The following is a 20,337-nucleotide window of genomic DNA, read 5'->3' as shown; positions in this document are numbered from 1 at the left end:
GTCACCTGGGAGGCATCTCAATGTGGGACTGCCTCAATCAGGTGAGTCTGTATGTAGGCTTATCCTGATTGCTTCAATTGAAGTAAAATAAATAAATAAATAAATAAATAAATAAATAAATAAATAAAAAGACCCAGCCTGGAAGTGAGCAGCACCATTCCCTAGGGTTGGGACCTGAATTATCTAAAAGTATAAAAGCAAACTGAGTCAGGAGGTGGTTGCACGCGCCTTTAATCCCAGCACTTGGGAGGCAGAAGCAGGCATATCTCTTTAAGTTTGAGACCAGCCTGGTCCACAGAGTGAGTTCCAGGCCAGCCAGGGCTACACAGAGAAACCGTGTCTCAACCTCCCCCGCCCCCACCCCTCCACCCATACAAAAGAAAACTGAGCTCCAAGGATGTACATAGCCATTTCTGTTTTTTGACTCTGAATGTGATGCGGCTGGCTGCTCAAAGCCCGGTCACATGACTTCCCTGCACTAACAGACTGTAACCTGAAAGTGGGTGCAAAAACCAACTCTTTCCCCCTTTAATTGCTGTTAGAATATTTTTGTCATGGCAACAGAGAAGAAAACTAGGACAGAGAAGAGCGCCCACCCAAAGCATCTGGCACAGCCCAGCCCCTGGCACAGTGACATACACAGGCAAATGTGAGAGGGTCAATGTCTTTATTGAGGTTACAAGGACCCAGAGCAGGAGGCATGGGCCCTGGTACCCCCAAGCATCCCATCTGGGACCACAGCACCGGTCTCTTCCTGAGATGGGCCAGGGCCCTGGTGCTAGCGATGCGCAGCTCACATCTGGCCGCCTTTGCTCTTCGAGGACCAGATCTTGGAAAAGCGGAACTTGGACTTCTTCCTCTGGAGATCTGAGGGGAGGACAGAGCCATGGAGCTTCAGGTGAATCTCTGGGTGTTTCCTTCCTGCCACCTGTGGGGCCCGCCACGCCCACCGGAGGCCCCGCCCCCACTCAAGCTGGGAAGCGCATTCTCCCAGGGCCCTGCTGGGCCCCATAATTACCCAGGTTCTGGATCATACTCTCCAGCATTTCATCCTCCTCTTGTTCCCTGGAATGGGGAAATGGTAACTGACTGTGAGAGATGTAGGTCCTGGAGAGCTTTAGAGAACAGATGCTTTCTCCCTAACACCTCATCTGTTTATTTGTTTGTTTGTTTTCTCAAGACAGGGTTTCTCTGTGTAGCTTTATAGACCAGGCTGGCCTCGAACTCACTGAGATACATCTGCCTCTGCCTCCCTGAGTGCTGGGATTTCAGGTGTGTACCACCTCTCCTAGATGTCTGGTTAAAATTAAGTGCTAAATTGGGCTTGCTGGTGCAGGCACATCACAGCAGCTACTTGAAAGCCCTGGGCAGGAGGATTGAGTTTGAAGCCTGCCTGGGCCAAAGGGTGAGTTCAAGGCCAGCCTGGGCAACTCAGGAAGACCATGCCTCAAATTAAAGTAACAGTGCTGGGGCTGTAGCACAACACTGGCAGCCCCCAGTGAGGGGCTGGGGCATGGCTGTGTTAGAGTCCTCATATAAAGTAACTTTGGTGAGAGGCTGGGGTGTGGCTCAGTGGTAGAGCCCCTGCCTAGAATCCCCCAGTGAGGAGCTGGGGTGTGACTCAGTAGTAGAGCACCTGCCTAGAATCCCCCAGTGAGGGGCTGGGGTGTGGCTCAGTGGTAGAGCCCCTGCCTAGAATCCCCCAGTGAGGGGCTGGGGTGTGACTCAGTAGTAGAGCACCTGCCTAGAATCCCCCAGTGAGGGGCTGGGGTGTGGCTCAGTGGTAGAGCACCTGCCTAGAATCCCCCAGTGAGGGGCTGGGGTGTGGCTCAGTGGTAGAGCACCTGTCTAGAATCCCCCAATGAGGGGTTGGGGGTACAGTGGCAGAACACTTGCCTAGTATTCATGAGGCTAAGTTTATTTCCAGCAACACACACACACATACACACACACACACACATACACACACACACACACACACACACACACACACACACACACACACGATAATTTCTCACTACAACCACTACTGTGCCCAGAGAAAGTAATGCTCAGAAGAAGGGACATAAGGCCAGAAGAACCCATCTAAGAGGGAGCACCCCAGGGCTAGGCCACTTTGGAACACTCTGGCCAGCCACTGTCCTCACTCTCTAGAAGGTGGCCTACATAAACACGAAGTTTTAGGGGCTGGGTAAATGGTTCAGCACTCAACTCCCTTTGCAGAGGACCCAGCTTCAATCCCAGCACCCACAGAGCAATTTACAACCACCTATAAGTAGAGTTCCAGGGGATTTGATGCCCTCTTCTAGCTTTCACAGGCTCTTGTATACATATGGCGTACACGTATTCTTGCAGGAACACAAGCACACATATAAAAATAGCGAATAAACAAATATTTTTTTAAAGCCATTTTAGGCTTAGCTGTTCGGTTTCGCAGTCCAAAGACCCTTGGTCTATTAGCCACCCATGGCTGCCATTTCCTTCCTGAGCTGTACGAGGCAGTAATACGGGAAGGGGCCCTAAGGGAGGGCTAGGCTCCCAACCCCAAGTCCTCTTATGTAACGCAACCTGGCTTCCACTGACTAAAAGGCAGCCCGCCTGCCAGCTGGGTCTCCCGTCCCTCACCGGAGCCGGTCCTCATCCAGGAAGTCAACGATGTCACTGCGGTCATTCACGGTGTTCACATATTGACTCAGCAGCTCCTGCTCCCGCTGGCGGTCCTGGGGGGACTTCAGACCCTCTGTGGAGACAGCCTGCCATAAGTAGGAGCCCCATTCCGTTCAGGGACACTGCCTGCTATGGTTGGACTCCCCCCTCCCAACCCAACCCCCTCACCCCCCCACCCCCCCCCACCTCCGCCGCCCGCCCCGTTGGAGGGGAGTGCTTGATGGAAGAGCTTACAGAGTCGGCCAGATCAAAGAACAAGCCATATAGCCCGAGTGTGGGGCCTCTGGTCTCTCTGGCTTTGCTATGGCTGAGGCAGGGGTCCTACAGCCAGGATATGGTGGGTAGGCCGTTCTCATCGCTAAACAGGCCCCTCCCACGTCATCCCCTTGGACCCCACACTAGATGTCGGGGTCCGGGGAACAGGGGGAGCACACTGTGAGGCCCTTACTTTGCAGAGCATCAGACTCAGGCACAGACCAGCTAAGGCATTTCTCGGAGGTCACACAGCCAGAAGCATAGGAGCAAAAGCCTCATGGCTTAGCCACAACCATATCACCATTAGACTCTCACGGGTCAAAGCAGAGCAAACGGGGAAGTTGGCAGATGGGTCTACGGCTCTCAGGCCAGCCTTCCCGGGGACAGCCGCGCACCTGGCTTGTCCATCAGCCTGCGCAGCTCGCCCTGGAGGTCCATTTGCCGCTCCTCCAGGTGCTGGTCCTTGGACCTGCAGGACACATATGGCTGAGACTCAACCTGACCAGGCTATCCCCAGCCCCATCCACCGGCTGCTCCCCACAGGGCACCGCAAGGCTTGGGGGTTCGCACTTGTACATGAGTTCCGATTCGAGCCTCAGCAGCAGCTGCTTCTCATGAATAAGCCGGAACCAGTCCACCATGAGGCCATCCTCGGCGGCATCTGTGGAGAGACACAGCTGGAGCAGGGAGACCACAGAGTGCCCGACACCCACCCTGGTGCAGAAGGGCAGACCTGGGACAGAGAGAAAGCTAGCTAGAGGTACTGCAGGAGGAGGACCTAAAGCCAGCCTGGGCATAGCCAGTCTGCAACTAGCATGGGATGGAGCCGGCCTGTACCACAAGGAGGCGTGGCCAGTAAGGGATGGCCAACCATATGGGGACGTGGCCAACTCGTAGGGCGTGGTCAGCGGTAGGGTATGGCCAGTAGTGGTAGGCTAGCCATTTAGGAACACGGAAAGATGATAAGAGTGTGGCCCCCAGTGGGTCCATGGTCAGTAATGGGGCATGGCCACTGGTAGGGGCACCCCCCCCACAAGCTGCTCACCTCCCTCGGCTGCCCGCAGCCTCTTCTCCAGCTCCACACCCCTGAGCTCTAGGGCATCCAGCTGATGTTCAATTTCCTGCAGCTGCCTCTGCAGCTCCTCCTGGGAGATGTAACTGGGGTGTAGCTGAGGGACCATTGGATAATGAGCACAAGCACAGGACCAAGGCCTAGCTGCCCCCTGATGCCCAGCATACTCACCCTGACTGGGGAGGTCACAACCTCTCCGGGGGGAGCAAGGACACTGTCCTGGATGGCGGGCCTCTCTGGAAAACAGACAGACTGAGGCCCAGAGTCTTGAGGGCACCAAGCCCGACAGAACCTGGACGTGGCCTGACCACTCTACTCTAGGCCGTGAGCCCCAGCAAGCATTGCCCCTTTCATCACATTCCAAACAGGATGGCATCTCTGGGACCGACCTCTTGTCCCCCAGGTGGCCGTCTCCTTCTCCTTCCAGCTCCTGGACCGGTCTTCTGGCTTCCTGGGCTCTGACTGGAGCCAATCAGCGGAAACATCAAGGCTGGGAGGGACAGCTAGTTTCTTGCGGTGTGATGGAGAAGGCGAGGGGGCTGCGGGCACAAAGGTTGGGGGAGGGGGCAGAGACACGTGTCAAGCCTGCTGGCCAGAGCTCTAAGCCTCTACTCTGCCCCAGGCCAGCCAGTGTTGCAATGTCACGCGCCTCCCAAGAGGTCACCCTGTCCTGTCGAGGCTGGCCATGTCCACCCAGGGAGGCAGCATCCAACAGACCCAGAAGGCCAGTGCTGCTGGCATCACAGATGTGACCCACAGATGGTACAACTGGACTAAAAGCAAGCATGACCCAACACATATGTATTGACAGGCATACCTAAACATGCATGAGCATCCATGCCTGATACATACATGCACATATATCTGACTATTGTCTGAACATGCCTCACACACATACATACATACATGAATCTACATGTGCACATATGCAGGCCATGTCTCACCCATGTATATCTGATGCCTGAACACACATGTGCACACATATAGGCTATGCTTGAACATGCCTCGTACATCCCAGGTAAAAACACATGTGCACACATTTATCCAGTGTGTAAACACATACATTCACATATATTTTCTATATCTATGCATGCATGTACATATTGATACCTTATATCCAAAAATATATGCCTACATAAGTCCTGTGTCTAAACATGCATGTACACACATCCTCACATATACGTGTCATACATCACCATATATACGTAAACACATATCTTGTGCCTGAATACATGAATGCACATTAAACCCATCCAGGAACACACATGTACATATATTCCTACCATATGTAAGCACCCCCTCTGGCTAAACAGGGCCTCTGCCTGACCTCAGTAAGTATGCATACCCCACACAAGGACACACCTGTATTTCCCACAAGCATTACCTGCAAGGCTGGGCCCAGAACCAGCCGGGCATGGTGTCCCCTTGAGCTGAACGGGAGTCAAGGTGATGTGAATGCTAGAGTCAGAGCTGCTGGTGGCTTTCCTGGGAGTGTCCTCTGTCCTTGGATCTTTTTGCTCCAGAGCCCTGGGTGGAAAATAAAGTGAGTCCCAGTCCAGACGGGGACAGTTAGGAGTCTGTCTCAAGGCCATATGCCTGTGTCCAAGGTCCACACGCTCTCAAGGAAGCCACCTAGCCAGGCCTGTATCATCCCGGCCTCTAAGTCTAGGACCTGTCTGCTTTCAACCCCAGGGCACAGGGCTGTGGGCCGCTACATGCTCCCTGTGGGGGCCGGGGGCCTCAGGCTTGCAGAGACAAGATGCACTGGCACCCCAAACCAGGTGAGCTGCTTGGCATAACACGCCAGCTGCCCTGCATTCGCCACATCCCTTAAGTGATCCCACCAAAATGAGGTGTCCCTGACACCCTGTCCCCATCACCTGGCAGGTGAAGAGTCTCAGAACACTCAAGCTGGTATGAGGCAATTATCTACAGATACTGAAATGTCCAAGTGCATGTAGGTCTTCTGGCCAGAACTGGGTCAGTCCCCGATGGACACGGCCATGGTCTCATGTACAGCACCTGCTGTGTGCTGGCTCAGCTCAGACTGCAGACCCATGAGCACAGGTGCTGCCCTGCCAAGTGAGCCCTACACAGCCACCCCTGCTCACCTCCCAGCAGGGTTTTTCTTATCCACAGGCTTCAGGCGGGCCCTCCATCCCTCTGGCCCCTCCTCCTGGCCTTCCTGACAGCTGGAACCTGGACCTGAGTGTAAGGAACAGATCAGGTAGGTAAGATAGGTTGGGATGTCTCCTTATAACTACCTGCACCCTTTGACACGCCCAGAGCCAATCCAGCACACAGGACACAGGTGGGGCTTCTAGCCTGGCCGCTGTGTTGTATACTCCTGAGGGCATCGCTGCCCCTTTCTGGGCCTCAATTTCCAATCTGTCAAATGGATGTTGACATGGAAAGGAAGCCCGGTGGCCTGACTCTCCATGTGTGACATCATGAGGAATGACTGGGCGTGGCTACTTGTCCATAGTCATCCTCAGCTCACACCTAACCGTGGCTCAACAGGGAAGTCAGTCAAAGAGAAAGTTGCAGAACTTGGGAGGCAGAGGCAGGCGGATTGCTTGTGAGTTCAAGGCCAGCCTGATCTACAGAGTGAGTTCCAGGACAGCCAGGACTATACAGAGAAACCCTGTCTTGAAAAGAGAGAGAGAGAGAGAGAGAGAGAGAGAGAGAGAGAGAGAGAGAGAGAGAGTTGCAGAAAGATACCTCTGCAGTGCATCCTGAGCCCCACTCTTCCCAGACACCCACAGATAAGGCAGGGGCATGCAGACCCAGAGTGTCTGGGAAGAGCTGCCAGGGGTACAACAGGACCCCAATCCTAGACAGGCCCATTGTGAAGGTGTATGGGGCCCTCCTTCTGCACCCTGGGGACACAGCTCAGGACAGAACGCACAGTGGCCTGGGTTTAGATATGAATCTGGGACAATGGTCATGGTGTAACCCTGGGAATCCTGGCCACATAGCTACATAGGGATGGCAGATGAAGACCCGTAGAGGACTAAGGGTGTTGAGAGCTGAGTCACAGAACAGCCAACACCCAGAACACCCTTCAGAGAGGAAAGCAGCCAGGACACATAACAACGCATGTAGAGTGGCAGAGCCCAGGGACCCCTCTCCATCCCGTAGAAGGGAGTCTTACCCTTTACTGCGGCCACTGCTGCTTGTGACCTGGAGCCAGCGCTGGTCTTGCCAAGCCCTGCAGATATACCCTGGCTCTTTTTGCCATCTTGGAGGGTTCCAGATGCCCAGGGGGTATTGCCTACACTCGGGGGGACTGTAAGCTCCGTCTTCAAAGTGCGGTTAAGGGCCTGGGGGGTGGCTGAATGTGACAGCTTGGCTGAAGGGACGGTTTGTGGCACTTCATTCTTCGGAAGGGTGGTTGGGACAGAGGAAGAGGCTGGGGAAGGCCTGCGGGGAAGAGAGCGGGCATCATATATGGGTGAATCAAGGAGTCACACTCTCCCCCAGAAGCTGGTTGCCAGAGTGACCCCAATGAAACAGAGGGCAGTCAACCCCAGGCCAGATGGCCCATGGCATATGCTTGGGGCCCTTACATGCATTGGTAGCTGTTTTGCACTATTCAACCTGGTATCCTTTGGGATTAAAATGTCCCCCAAATACATCACGCATAGTGCGTCAGAGCTGAAGCACCATGGAAGGTCCAGGCTGGTCTGCACTTGCCCGGCTCAGTATCAACTTACTCAGGGGCTTGAACAGTCCTGCTCAGGTCCTAGCCCCAACCTGGGCTGCATGGCGATGGCTTACCTGCATTGTCTTAGCAACACGCATGCAGGTACACTGCCCCAAGCTCTGCCAAGCCTACCCTGAAGGCAGAGGCCTTCAACATATTCAATCTCCTGATCCCAGGACCAGCCCAGGAGCCTCTCGGCACCAGACGGGGGTGTGTTCAGGCAGTTACAAGCCAGGAATGTCCCACTCGGAATACATGGACCAACCCAGGATAGAACCTCTTGACTCACTAGACAGCTGTACTGGGTTGAATGGGGGTCCCCTAAAACTCAGATCCGCTGGGGAGTCTCTGGGGAGCTTGGGGTATGGGCTCATTTTTAAAAAGTGGTAGTGTGCACCTTTAATCCCAGCACTCAGGAGGCAGAAGCAAGTGGTTGGAGGCCAGCCTGGTCTACAAAACAAGTTCCAGGATGGCCAGGGCTACATGTAGAGAGGGCTTGTCTAAGAAAGACAGACAGAAAAAAATGAATGAATGAATGAATGAATGAATGAATGAATGAATAGGGGGGCCTCAGTAGATGTGACCACTTTAAAATGCAGTCACACTAGAATACATCGGTCCTCTTTCAAAAGCTCTAACCTTATAGGAGACAGACAACACAGGTGTGGTGCTGCACACCTGTAATCCCAGCACCGCGGAAGCTCAGACAACAGGATTTGGAATTGAAGGTCAGCTTGTAAATCAGAGGACTGGGATATGTTCATGAGACCTTGTCTTAAAACCACAAGGACTGAGCAGACAAAATGGCTCACTGGATAAAAGTACTTGCCATGAAAGCCTGACAGCCTAAATTCAACCTCCTACATAAACATGGGAAGAAAAAGAAAAAAAAAAAACAACTCCATAAAATTGTTCTCTGACCTCCACACAGACATTGTGACATGTGCACTCCTCCTCACAAACACATCACATATAATGAAAAAAAAAAAGAGAGACTAGCCGGGCATGGTGGCGCACGCCTTTAAACTCAGCACTCGGGAGGCAGAGGCAGGCGGATGGCTGTGAGTTCGAGGCCAGCCTGGTCTACAAAGCGAGTCCAGGACAGTCAAGGCTACACAGAGAAACCCTGTCTCGAAAAAAAAAAGAAAAAAAAGAGAGAGAGAGAGACTTGGGGTGTGGTTCAGTGGTAGAGCACCTGCCTAGAATCCCCCAGTGAGGGGCTGGGGTGTGGCTCAGTGGTAGAACTCCTGCCTAGAATCCCTCAGTGAGGGGCTGGGGTGTGGCTCAGTGGTAGAGCACCTGCCCAGAATCCCCCAGTGAGGGGCTGGGGTGTGGCTCAGTGGTAGAGCCCCTGCCTAGAATCCCCCAGTGAGGGGCTGGGGTGTGGCTCAGTGGTAGAGCACCTGCCCAGAATCCCCCAGTGAGGGGCTGGGGTGTGGCTCAGTGATAGAGCCCCTGCCTAGCATATAAGATACCCTCAACTCCATCTCCAGCACTCTACAAAAGAAAATAAAAAAGAAGAGACAGAGAAAGAGAAAGCAGAGTCCATGCAACAATGGAATTAGAGATGGAGTGAGGCAGCCACCAACCAAAGGATGCCAGGAAACTCCAGATGTTGGGGAGAATGAAACTCCTCCGTCCTCCTGGGCCTTGATGGAGTATGTGGCCCACTACAGGACACACTTCCATCACTGAAGCTGTCCTGCAAGGGGTGACTCTCCCCCCTCTGTCCACACCGTATGGTCAGTGCCCAGTGGAAGAAACTGTAGATGTCAGGCACAAAGGGATGCTCAGAACCCCAGTCCACTCATGCAAGCCATCCAAGGCATGGAGCCAGTGTGGCTCCCAGTCAACACCTGTTTCCCTGCTCATAAGGGCCTTGGAGCACCAGTCTAGAGTGGGCCACCAGCAGTCACCAATGCTTGTAAGACCACCATGCCCTGAATCCCTGCCTCTATCATGTCCCCGACCTCCACTTCCCAGATAAGGAGGCTAAGGCCACACAGTCATGGAGGGACAGACTTCTCCATGTCCTGGTGAGCAGATCAGAGCCACATCCCACATCTCTCCCACCTACCTGCTTGGAGCCTGGGTACCAGCTCCTGTCAGCCCCGGCAGGGCCTTCCTAAGGACACTTAGTGCTTGCTCCCGGCTGCTCTCCTGGGCAGAGGTATTCACAACAGCCGAGACCTTGCTGGCAGAGGCACTCACCACAGTGGTGAGCTTGCTGGTGGAGGCAGTTACCACAGCGGTGACCCTGCCAGCAGGAGCACTCACCACTGTGGACACCTTGCCATCAGTGGCATTCGCCACAGTAGGGGCTTTGCTGGTGGGGGTATTCACCCCAGGGGGGACCCTGCCATTGAGAGCATTTACCACAGTGGGGGCCTTGCTGGCAGGACTGCTTCTGGCTGGGGCTGGGGCCGGAGAAGGGTTCTGGAAAAATTTCTCTCGGGCCTGCTGGGTCCTAGAGGCTGAAGGGGTCCAGGCTGGGGTGGCTGCTGTGCTTGGAGAGTCCGTGCTCAAGATGAGGGGAGTCTTAACACCTTTTGAAGCTGCCTGGACTTGGGGTACAGACGTGTGAGAGTCTGGAGCACTTGGGGACACAACAGGACGGGAACCGACGGTCACTGTGCTGCTCTGAGCAGGTGATGACCATCTTGTCGGGGAGCTGTTAGTCACATGGGTGATAGCTTTGCTATTCACAGAATTAGTGGCCACTGGACTTGTGGGTAACCTGGGCCTCACAGGGCTCCCCACATGGACGCGGGAGGTAGCTGGCTGGTTGAGTTCAGTCTGGACGAAACCTTTGGCCGTCGTGTTGCCTACAGCAGGTTCCCAGGCCCTCAGCGGTGCCCTGGCCTTTAGCGGTGTCACCTCTCCATTTGTCTCCTGAACCTTCCGTGAGGCGCTGATTGGCTTGCTGTCTGCAGCAGCACCCTTTGGCTGCCTGGAGGCCAGGCTTGACAACTTAGGGCTCACAGGGGTGACTTCTTGGCTGTGATTAGTACAGACAAAGACCCCTGGCTCTCCCGTGGCACGGTAGGCCCCTGAATGCAGCGTGTTGGAACACTGTTTACACCTGTGGGAGGAAGCCATAGAGCGTCAGGGCTGGTGCTATTGCTCAGTCATCCATTCTCCCCCTCCCTTATTCACGGCAAGTTCCCGGAGGCACGCACTGCCTACTCCTCCATCCACTCATGCGGTCACCCATCCATTCATCAAGTGTCCATTAATGATTTCAATCATTGTGAGTTGCAGCCTCCACTAGTCCCCCTGTCATGAGTGTGGACACCACAGGAAGTGCTCAAACATGTCACCATATGCACACATAGAGACTTCATGGTGTGCCCCACTTCCAGGAGTCCAACTACCCCAAGCTTGCAAAAGAGGGACATGGGATTCACTTCTTGTCTCCCAAATCTAGAGGCTCCGGGTGGCAAGAAGGGAGATGACTAAGGGTCACAGAGTTAAAAATAGAACAAAACAAACCCACAAAGGGCTGAGAAGACAAGGGAGAATGAGTCAGTGTGTCCAGAAGGGGACATCAAAGGAGGCTATTGGGGTTCAGCAGTACTGTCGCCATGGAAGACAGCTAAGAGGACCATGGGAGCCAGGAGAGGTGTGTGAGCGGGAAAGAGAGCCATACCTGAAGCAGCTTCGGTGGTATAGCCGCCCATCAGCCAGGTGCCGCTGCACAAGGTGAACGTGTTTGCCACAGACCCCACAGCTGTTGCTAACAGAGCTGCCCGCAGTCCCCAGAACCTGCAATGGGGGTTGGGGGGATCATGGGTCACCGTGGGGCAGCTGGCATCTTCAACCCCCCCCCCCCACCTCAGCCCAGAGGTGGCCAACAGACCTCCACCTTTATAGGCTGGAAAAACTGACGCCCTGAAGAGCCACTAGCCAGGGCATAGGCACGGCTACACACTCCGAGACTTCAAACTGGCCCTGTCAGGGAGCAGGAGACTGGACTTTGGGGATCCTGGGAGCCAGTGTGGGGCTAGAGACAAACCTAGTACCTTATGCTACCCCTCCAATCCCCCTCGCCCCACCTCCTAGGACCCAGGCCTTCCTTGCTCCTGGCTTCATGGAACCTAGAGTAACCACTGAAGGACAGCAGGGGGCGCTCACGCCCAACACTGCATGGCTGGCCAGGGAAGAAAGGTCCAACCCAGTGCCCCTTCCCACACAGGAAAGAGGACAACAACCTAACCAGCCTGGAAAGGTCTATGGTTCCAGCTCCATTCCAAACTGGAGGACCTCTCGTGCCTCAGTTTACCCATTTGTACTATGGGAAATCACAACTCTTGCCATGCCTAGGAAAGCCACCTCAGTGGGCACACTGGATACAAAGCAATGGGAAAGGGCGCTGTACCCTAAGAGAAACATCCCACAGCCCTCCAATGCCCACTCAACCAGGCTATGCTTACAGCCTTTGGGGATGGCCTCTCTAGGCCACCTTCACTCCTCTGGACCACAGGGTTTGTCCTAGCTGGAGACAGTGGTGACCTCTGGGTTGGAGCAGCTGAAGGCAACTTGGCAGGCTGGGCCACAACCTTCTTCTTTCCAGAAAGTTCTTCAGTCGAGTCTGATGAGGGTCTCTTCATACCAGCCATGCCCCCAACTGGCATGAGACACAGAAAACAGGAGTCGGGGAGGGGGGTTCTCACCCAGAGCTTGGACCCTCTAAGAGGTCCTTGTGCCCACAGTGAAAGGCACAGGGGCCCCTAGAACAGCTGGGGGGATGCAGAGCTGAGGAAGGGCAGCCCGAGGGCACATTCTTCCCAGAAAACCTTGGCCTGGACTTCACCCCCCTTCTCCTAGCCGACAGCCCCATGTAGGGTCACGGAAAGGGACTTTTCTGTTTCCAAACCACCAGTGGGGCTGGCCCTTGGCCCAGGGGGATTCCGGAGATTTCTAAAGCAATAAGAGGAATGTGGTGCAGGGAGCCAAGCAGCTCCCCACTCACAGGGCCGGGAGAAGACCCGGTCTGTCTGCTCTGCCCTGCCCATCCCTGCCTGAGCCACACGGCTTCCATCACCACAGTCAACCCAGCATCACTCAGGGTCTGCCGAATGATTCCAGGTGCCCACTGAGATCCCCGGGGGTCGAGGTAGACAAAGAGGGTAGAAAGACGGGGACAAGAGTATATCTGTATGTAGGAACACAGGGTGGACACAAGCCTAGATGAGCATTCCCTGGCAGGACTAGGTTGGGGAATAAGGGAGCCCAGGGCCCTCACTCTACACTTGCACAAAGGCCCTTGGTCTCCTTGGTAACAGGCATGGCTACAGAGATCCACATGTGTAGTCTCAGAAAGGTACCCTCCCTGTGTTACTACCCATCAGTACAGGATCATGAGAACTGAAAATGGGCAAGGGGCCAAGAAGGGCCACTGAGGCATGGGCTGGTGACCCTGACGACATCAGCAGTCTTCTTGGGTATGCCCTTGGCAAGGGAGGGCCCTTCTGGACAGATACTCACTTGGCGACCGGCCATGGAAGTAGTTGTAATACTGTGACACATAGGTGAGGATGCTCAGCCGGTCTGGAACCTTCAAGGCCACCATGTCCTCGGCATCCAGCAGGGCTGGGATGCCCAGCTGTTTTTCAGCCACTTGGAAGGCCTGGAGAGAGGTTTAAGTCAGTGGGACAGACAGTAGGAAAAACGATGGTTGGGCCACCAGGCCAGCTAAAAGAGGGACACAATGAAGCCTGGGCTCCAAGTCCAAGAGCTCCTGCCTGAGTGACCTCCAAGACAGGCTCAGCCTGTCCATGTGTATAAAGCTCAAAGTCCGAACAGATGCTTCTAAAGAGACCATACAAGAGGCAAGTTGTATGCTGGGGGAAGATGCTATGAATTGAACCCAGGACTTCCAACATGCTAGGCAGAGGTTCTACCACTGAGTCACACCCCAGCCCCTCACTGGGGAATTCTAGGCAGGGGCTCTACCACTGAGCCACACCCCCAGCCCCTCACTGGAGGATTCTAGGCAGGGGCTCTACCACTGAGTCACACCCCAGCCCCTCACTGGAGGATTCTAGGCAGGTGCTCTACCACTGAGCCACACCCCAGCCCCTCACTGGGGGATTCTAGACAGGTGCTCTACCACTGAGCCACACCCCAGCCTCTCACTGGGGGATTCTAGGCAGGGGCTCTACCACTGAGCCACACCCCAGCCCCTCACTGGGGGATTCTGGGCAGGTGCTCTACCACTGAGCCACACCCCAGCCCCTCACTGGGGGGATTCTGGGCAGGTGCTCTACCACTGAGCCACACCCCAGCCCCTCACTGGGGGATTCTAGGCAGGTACTCTACCACTGAGCCACACCCCAGCCCCTCACTGGGGGGATTCTGGGCAGGTGCTCTACCACTGAGCCACACCCCAGCCCCTCACTGGGGGATTCTAGGCAGGTGCTCTACCACTGAGCCACATCCCAGCCCCTCACTGGAGGATGCTAGGCAGGTGCTCTACCACTGAGCCACACCCCAGCCCCTCACTGGGGGATTCTAGGCAGGTGTTCTACCACTGAGCCACATCCCAGCCCCTCACTGGAGGATGCTAGGCAGGTGCTCTAAGGCTGGGTCACATTCCCAGTCCCCCTTTACTATTTATTACTAAGTAGGCCTGGCCCAGGTCTTGAACTCACTCCATAGGCCAGCATACTCTTGAACTCATAATCATCCTGCCTCAACCTCCCAAGTAGCTGAGATGAGAGGCCTGCAGCCACAGTTGGCAGCTTGACAAGGGCTTGAGTGGGTGGAAGTAGCAACTACCACAGGTGGGTATCTCAGTGAAGCCAAGAGAGAGAATAGGGCAGAGTCCAAGGGTTACTCGGCAAGGGAAGAAAGCGGGGGTGGGGGGGGTTGGGGGTTGGGGGGGTGTGGCCAACCAAAGCCATATATAGGTCAGTATGTGTGGTGCTGGAGATAGGCAGCAGACAGTGGAGGTGGGAGAGACACTGAGCTGGCAATGCAATGGTCTGGTATGCAGTAGGTGCCCTGTATATGTAGGTTCCTGGCCTTCCCAGCCCATTGTCTCCTGTCCCCGGCTCAGGGTGTCAGCCACATCATAGACCAGATGCTCTAAGTAGATGAGGTTTGGCTCGGTAAGGCCGTGGAGGCTCAGGGTTGGTTCCAAAGTGATGAGCTCCAGGGGTGGGGTGAGGACATGCCCCCCCCCCCCCGTGAAAGACTCCTAGAGCCAAGCCTGGCAGTACAAGCTTGTAGTCCTAGATACTCAGCAGGCTGAGGCAAGAGGATTACAAGTCCAGGGCTAGTGCTGGCACTGGGAGTATGGCTCAGTGGTAGAGCACCTGCCTAGAATCCCTCAGTGAGGGGCTGGAGTGTGGCTCAGTGGTAGAGCACCTGCCCAGAATCCCCCAGTGAGGGGCTGGGGTGTGGCTCAGTGGTAGAGCACCTGCCTAGAATCCCCCAGGGAGGGGCTGGCCCTTGCCTAGTATCCCCCAGTGAGGGGCTGGGGTGTGGCTCAGTGGTAGAGCACCTCCCTAGAATCCCCCCAGTGAGGGGCTGGGGTGTGGCTCAGTGGTAGAGCACCTGCCTAGAATCCCCCAGTGAGGGGCTGGGGTGTGGCTCAGTGGTAGAGCACCTGCCTAGAATCCCCCAGTGAGGGGTTGGGGTGTGGCTCAGTGGTAGAGCACCTGCCTAGAATCCCCCAGTGAGGGGCTGGGGTGTGGCTCAGTGGTAGAGCACCTGCCTAGTATGTGTGAAGCTCTGCTCTGAGTACTGCAAAACCTAAAAAACTAAAAAAAAAAAAAAAAAAGTAACGCTCCCAGAGCTCCCTTTAGCTTAGGGCAGAGGCACTGATGTCATGGGCCTTGTCCCTTTTGACTACCCACATCCTGGTGGCTCCCAGAGCTCTCCTGTAGTTCCCTTCACTAAGGTTCCTCTTCCAGATGCCTGTGTGGCCTCCACGTAGACATCAAGTTGGGGTTCTTATGCTCCTCCCACATGTGCATCCCCTTAAGGCCCCCATACACACTCATACCAAGCCTTAGATCTCCCTGACCTCCAGAGCATGCCCAGAACCTGGTCAGTCTCATTGGGGGCCATATGTGCCCTCTGTGTGCACCTCTCTCCTGCAGAGCCCGGGGAATGAGAGCCTCCAGGTTCGCGTTTCCCAGGAGGGAAAGACCAAAGTCCTTTCTCTGCCATGTATTGCGCCTGCCTAAAGACCCTACGCCACCCAGCTAGGACCCTCAAGTGTGTGTCCCGCCGGGCACCCTATAGCCCCAGGGCCCTTGCCCAAGCTGGCCTGCAAACAAGGCACCCGTGCACCCGTTCTTGCGGTCTCATCTCCTTAGCACATATGCCCATCTCACACCCAGTGCCATTAGAATAGTGTTCCAGCCACCCTGACCTCGGCCACACATGGCTGTAAGCTTCTGCAATGCAGGCAACACCTGAGGAACTGCCTCTATTGTATGTGTGTGTGTGTGTGTGTGTGTGTGCACATACATGTACACATGCATGTGGAAGGCAGAGATGAAGGTCAGATGTTTCCCTCAATTGTTCTCTACCTTATGTTTATTTTTCTATATGCATCTAGTGGGGGATGTGCACACATGTTCAAATGTGTGTGCGTGTATGCGCGCGCGCGCGCGCGCGTGTGTGTGTGTGTGTGTGTGTGTGTGTGTGTGTATGTGTGTACATGTCATGTAGTGCGTGTGTCCTGTGTGGCCATGAGTGTAGAGGCCGGAGGTTGACACTGATGTCTTCCTTGATCACTCTCCATCTTATGTATTGATTCAAGGTTTCTCGGTTGAATCCAAAGTTAGCCAATTGGGCTAGCCAGCTTGCTCTTGGAGGTCCCCCCCACCCCTCTTCCCCCCCCCAACCCCCCCCATCTCTATCCCCCATGCACTGGCATTGCAGGCCAGCTACCGCACCCATCCGGCATTCACATGGATGCTGAAGATTTGAACTCAGGTCTTCATGCTTGCTCCACAAGCAGTTTACTCACTGAACCGTATGCCCAGGCCGAGGGGCTGGGATTAAAGGCCTGTGCTACCAAGCTCAGCCCGGAACTGAACCTTTAATTGTATTTCATGACAATTAAGTTGCAGAGGCTGCCCTGCCTAGATGGGTAAACCATCTCATGTCCACTGTCTCGGCCCTCCTCAGAGATATCAGTGTCAGGGGCCCATGTGGACCTTGCTTGGCTCGGAGTAAGAACAGATGTGTAACAGTTCAAGGAACAGTGGGGCTTATTCTGTAGCAGGGAGAGTTAGGCTGGTACAGGGAAGGGTCTCATGATGGGAGTACAGAATAGGTCTGGAACCAAGGGGCCAAGGAACACTGGGTGGTGGTGGCGCACGCCTTTAATCCCATCACTTGAGAGGCAGAGGCAGGCAGATCTCTGTGAGTTCGAGGCCAGCCTGGTCTAGAAAGCAAGTCCAGGACAGCCAAGGCTACACAAGAGAAACCCTGTTTCCAAACAAACAAGCAAACAAACAAACAAAACAAAAGGCCAGGGAAGGTGGTCTCCAAGGACTAGGTCCTGTCCACCCCCAGGACTACCAGGACCCACCCTCCCACAGCCTGCAGGGGCTTTGCTCTGCCCTGTGTGGATCAGCCACTCCATCCTCAGGAAAGGAGGTTGGCTGCCACTCCCTGGGGCCCCAGCGAGGGACAGAGGGTTCATGGGGCCTAAGATCCAAGATCAGAGGTTGCTCTCCGACCACAGCTTACTCAGCATGGGACTGGCTGAGGAGATAACGGAGAGACCAGATGTCCAGAATGGGGCCCCTGGATAGCTAAGGGGAAGGCTCGCTTTCCTGAGGCTCAGAGGTGCTTCAGACATGAGGCTGGGGTTTGAGGCATGGGGCTTAGAGGACAAGGCAGTGGGCATCAGCTGGCCAACTCACCAGCTTGTTGTTGTCATAAATGTTTTCTTTCCGAAGGGCACTGAAGTCTCTGAAAGATAAAAACACTTGTGTCAAGCTGGGCGTGGTGGCGCATGCCTTTAATCCCAGCACTCGGGAGGCAGAGGCAGGTAGATCACGGTGAGTTTGAGGCCAGCCTGTTCTACAAAGTGAGTCCAGGACAGCCAAGGCTACACAGAGAAACCCTGTCTCAAAAAAAAAAAAACAAAAGACAAAACAAACAAACACTTGTGTCAACAACAACAACAACCAGTCATAGCACACACCTTTAATCCCAGCCCTCAGGATGCAGAGGCAGGCAAATCTCTGAGTTTGAGGCCAGCCTGGTCTACAAAGTGAGTCCAGGACAGCCAAGGCTACAGGGAGAAACTGTCTCAGGGGTGGGGGTTGGGTAGGAACACTTGTGTCAAGCCAGGTGTGCTGGTGCACGCCTTTAATCCCAGCCCTCAGAAGGTAGAGGCAGGAGGATCTCTTTGAGTTCAAGGCCAGCCTGGTCTACATATCAAGTACCAGAAGAGGTAGGTCCATATAGGGCAACCTTGTCTCAACAAAGCCACTCAACTCTAAGAAGGAAGTAAGGCCTTGGGGGCCATTTTGCCCAAATGGGGGAAACTAAGGCCAGGAATGGGGCTGTAAATTCAACAGGTCTTGAGCGAATGTAAGATGGGCAGGCAGGCTGACACCAGGTCTGGCTCGTGGCCCTACTCTGACCACAATGATGCCACCGCCTCCTATCACCTCGGGACTGGTGCCCCACAGTGGGTCCCCAGCTCGGTCCTCACTTCTGGCCCCTAAGGAGCCCTTGATGGCCATTCCTGGCCCCTTAAGAAGTAGCAGGAGAGAAATGCAGAGATGGACAGTCCCCCCCACCTCGGGCTCACAGCTCAGAGTAGGCCCCTTGCAATGGAGAAAGGACGGTGTGGAATAAACACGTGAGACCCTGAGGTAGAGAACAAAGCCAACATATAGACAGATGGGATGACGCAAGGGAAGTGGGCGACTCTCTGTATATCAATCTGGTTACCATCGATATTTTCATGGCACGTAGGGGGCCGCTGTTCTGACAAGCTCATAAACACATACATCCTAGAAGTTCACAGGTCCTGTGGGCTGGACACTGAGCGCAGAGAGGCGTCAGGACACATGGCAAGACCCTCAGCAGCAGGAGACAGGACCAACCATTCAATCTTTCATTCCTGGGAAGGCGAGACTTGGTGTCCACCAGGGACCCTACTTGGTCCATGGAAATTAACCCAAGGTCGGGCCCCCAAGCAGCTTGGATGGTGCAGTTTTCTTAGAGATGCCAGAGGTGCCACCCACCCAGTACCTAGTGGGTCCCAGACTCCATGAGCATGTCACAACATGCCCTGAAATGCCCTCAACGTGACACACCACGGCCCATCTAGAAGCTGCCTTGTCTAGCCCTGTGCTGACAAGAGAGGTCAGCCACAGCCTGCTGGCATCCCAGGGGAAGCTGGCTAAAGGGCAACGGTCCATCCATCCACTTGCTGTCTGTGGGTCCCAGGGGGCAGCTGCTGGCACTTGAGTGACCTAAATTGTCCAGGAAGCTTCCTGGCACAGAGGAAGGGTCTCTGACCGAACACCTCGTCCTGTTTCTTAGAGTCTGCCTCTGGCAGGCCACTTCCCTTGGGACCCCAGTTTCCCTGGCTTTAAGGACAGCACAGCTTCTAGGGCTGAATTCTTAGCCGGGCAGGCGTGGTGACGCACACCTTTAATCCCAGCACTCAGGGAGGCAGAGGTAGGCGGATCTCTGTAAGTTCGAGGCCAGCCTGGTCTACAAAGAGAATTCCAGGACAACCAAAGCTACACAGAAAAACCCTGTCTCAGGGAGGAAGAAAAAAAAAAAAAGACTGAATTCTTTTTTTTCTTGGTTTTACTTTTCTATTTAAAGTATGTATTACATTGTATTTGTTTAGTCAGTGTTTATGGTTCGGCATCGTACCATGCATGTGTGGGGCGATTAGGTTCCCTTCTTCCACCATGTGGATACTAATTGAACTCAGGTCATTGGACTTGGCAGCAAACTCCTTTACTCATTTTTCCAACCCAAACTTTGTGTGTGTGTGTGTGTGTGTGTGTGTGTGATGCTCGGAATTGAATTTAGAGCCTCACACATGCTAGGTAAGCACTTTACTACTGAGCTATACTGCTCAGCCTCCTCCTCCTCCTCCTCCTCTTCCTCCTCCTCCTCCTTCTTTGGTTTTTCGAGACAGGGTCTCTCTGTGTAGCCTTGGCTGTCCTGGACCCGAGACCAGGCTGGCCTTGAACTCACAAGCAATGCACCTGCCACTGCCTCCCAAGTCTTGGGATTGAAGGTGTACACCACCACCCCCTGGCTGCTCAGCCTTCTATGCATGTGTGTGTGTGTGTGTGTGTGCATGTTTATTTGTGTGCAGCTGTATATGAAGGCTATAGGTCAATATCAGGTGTCTTTTTCTATCACTCCTTGCCTTACTGACTCTCAGTGAATCTGGGGCTCACTGATTGAGCTAGCAGGGCCAGTCAGGGAACTCCAGAGACTGATCCTTCGGTCCCCAACCACTTGCCACCCCAGCACTGAGATGGCAGATGCCTGCCACCTGCCCTTTTCTATGGATGCTGGGCCTCGAACTCAGGGCCTTGTGTCTTCACGGCAAATGCTTTACCAATTGAGCCATATCCTCAGTCCCTCCTCCCCCTCTTCCCTCCCTCCTTCTTTCCTTCCCTAA

At 54.6% G+C, this 20,337-nt stretch overlaps 1 protein-coding gene across 1 annotated transcript in view; it reads right to left on the bottom strand.

Moving 5' to 3' along the window:
- Nucleotides 1–648: 648 nt before the first annotated feature.
- Nucleotides 649–20,337, bottom strand: part of MICALL2 (MICAL like 2) — a 32,620-nt gene continuing 12,931 nt past the window's right edge. The window contains exons 2-17 of the mRNA XM_084763589.1: nt 17,591–17,639; nt 13,188–13,329; nt 12,134–12,327; nt 11,350–11,465; nt 9,778–10,782; nt 7,149–7,417; nt 6,106–6,199; nt 5,379–5,521; nt 4,384–4,533; nt 4,166–4,230; nt 3,968–4,091; nt 3,493–3,583; nt 3,318–3,391; nt 2,626–2,740; nt 1,019–1,065; nt 649–867 (exon numbers count right to left, since the gene is read on the bottom strand). Coding sequence (XP_084619715.1) covers nt 794–867; nt 1,019–1,065; nt 2,626–2,740; nt 3,318–3,391; nt 3,493–3,583; nt 3,968–4,091; nt 4,166–4,230; nt 4,384–4,533; nt 5,379–5,521; nt 6,106–6,199; nt 7,149–7,417; nt 9,778–10,782; nt 11,350–11,465; nt 12,134–12,327; nt 13,188–13,329; nt 17,591–17,639 — 2,752 coding nt within the window. The 3' untranslated portion in view covers nt 649–793. The remainder of the gene's footprint in view (nt 868–1,018; nt 1,066–2,625; nt 2,741–3,317; nt 3,392–3,492; nt 3,584–3,967; nt 4,092–4,165; nt 4,231–4,383; nt 4,534–5,378; nt 5,522–6,105; nt 6,200–7,148; nt 7,418–9,777; nt 10,783–11,349; nt 11,466–12,133; nt 12,328–13,187; nt 13,330–17,590; nt 17,640–20,337) is intronic.

This window comes from Acomys minous (genome assembly GCF_964271855.1).
Source record: "Acomys minous genome assembly, chromosome: 16".
Taxonomy (NCBI): domain Eukaryota; kingdom Metazoa; phylum Chordata; class Mammalia; order Rodentia; family Muridae; genus Acomys; species Acomys minous.
This window is presented reverse-complemented; position numbering and strand designations above follow the sequence as displayed.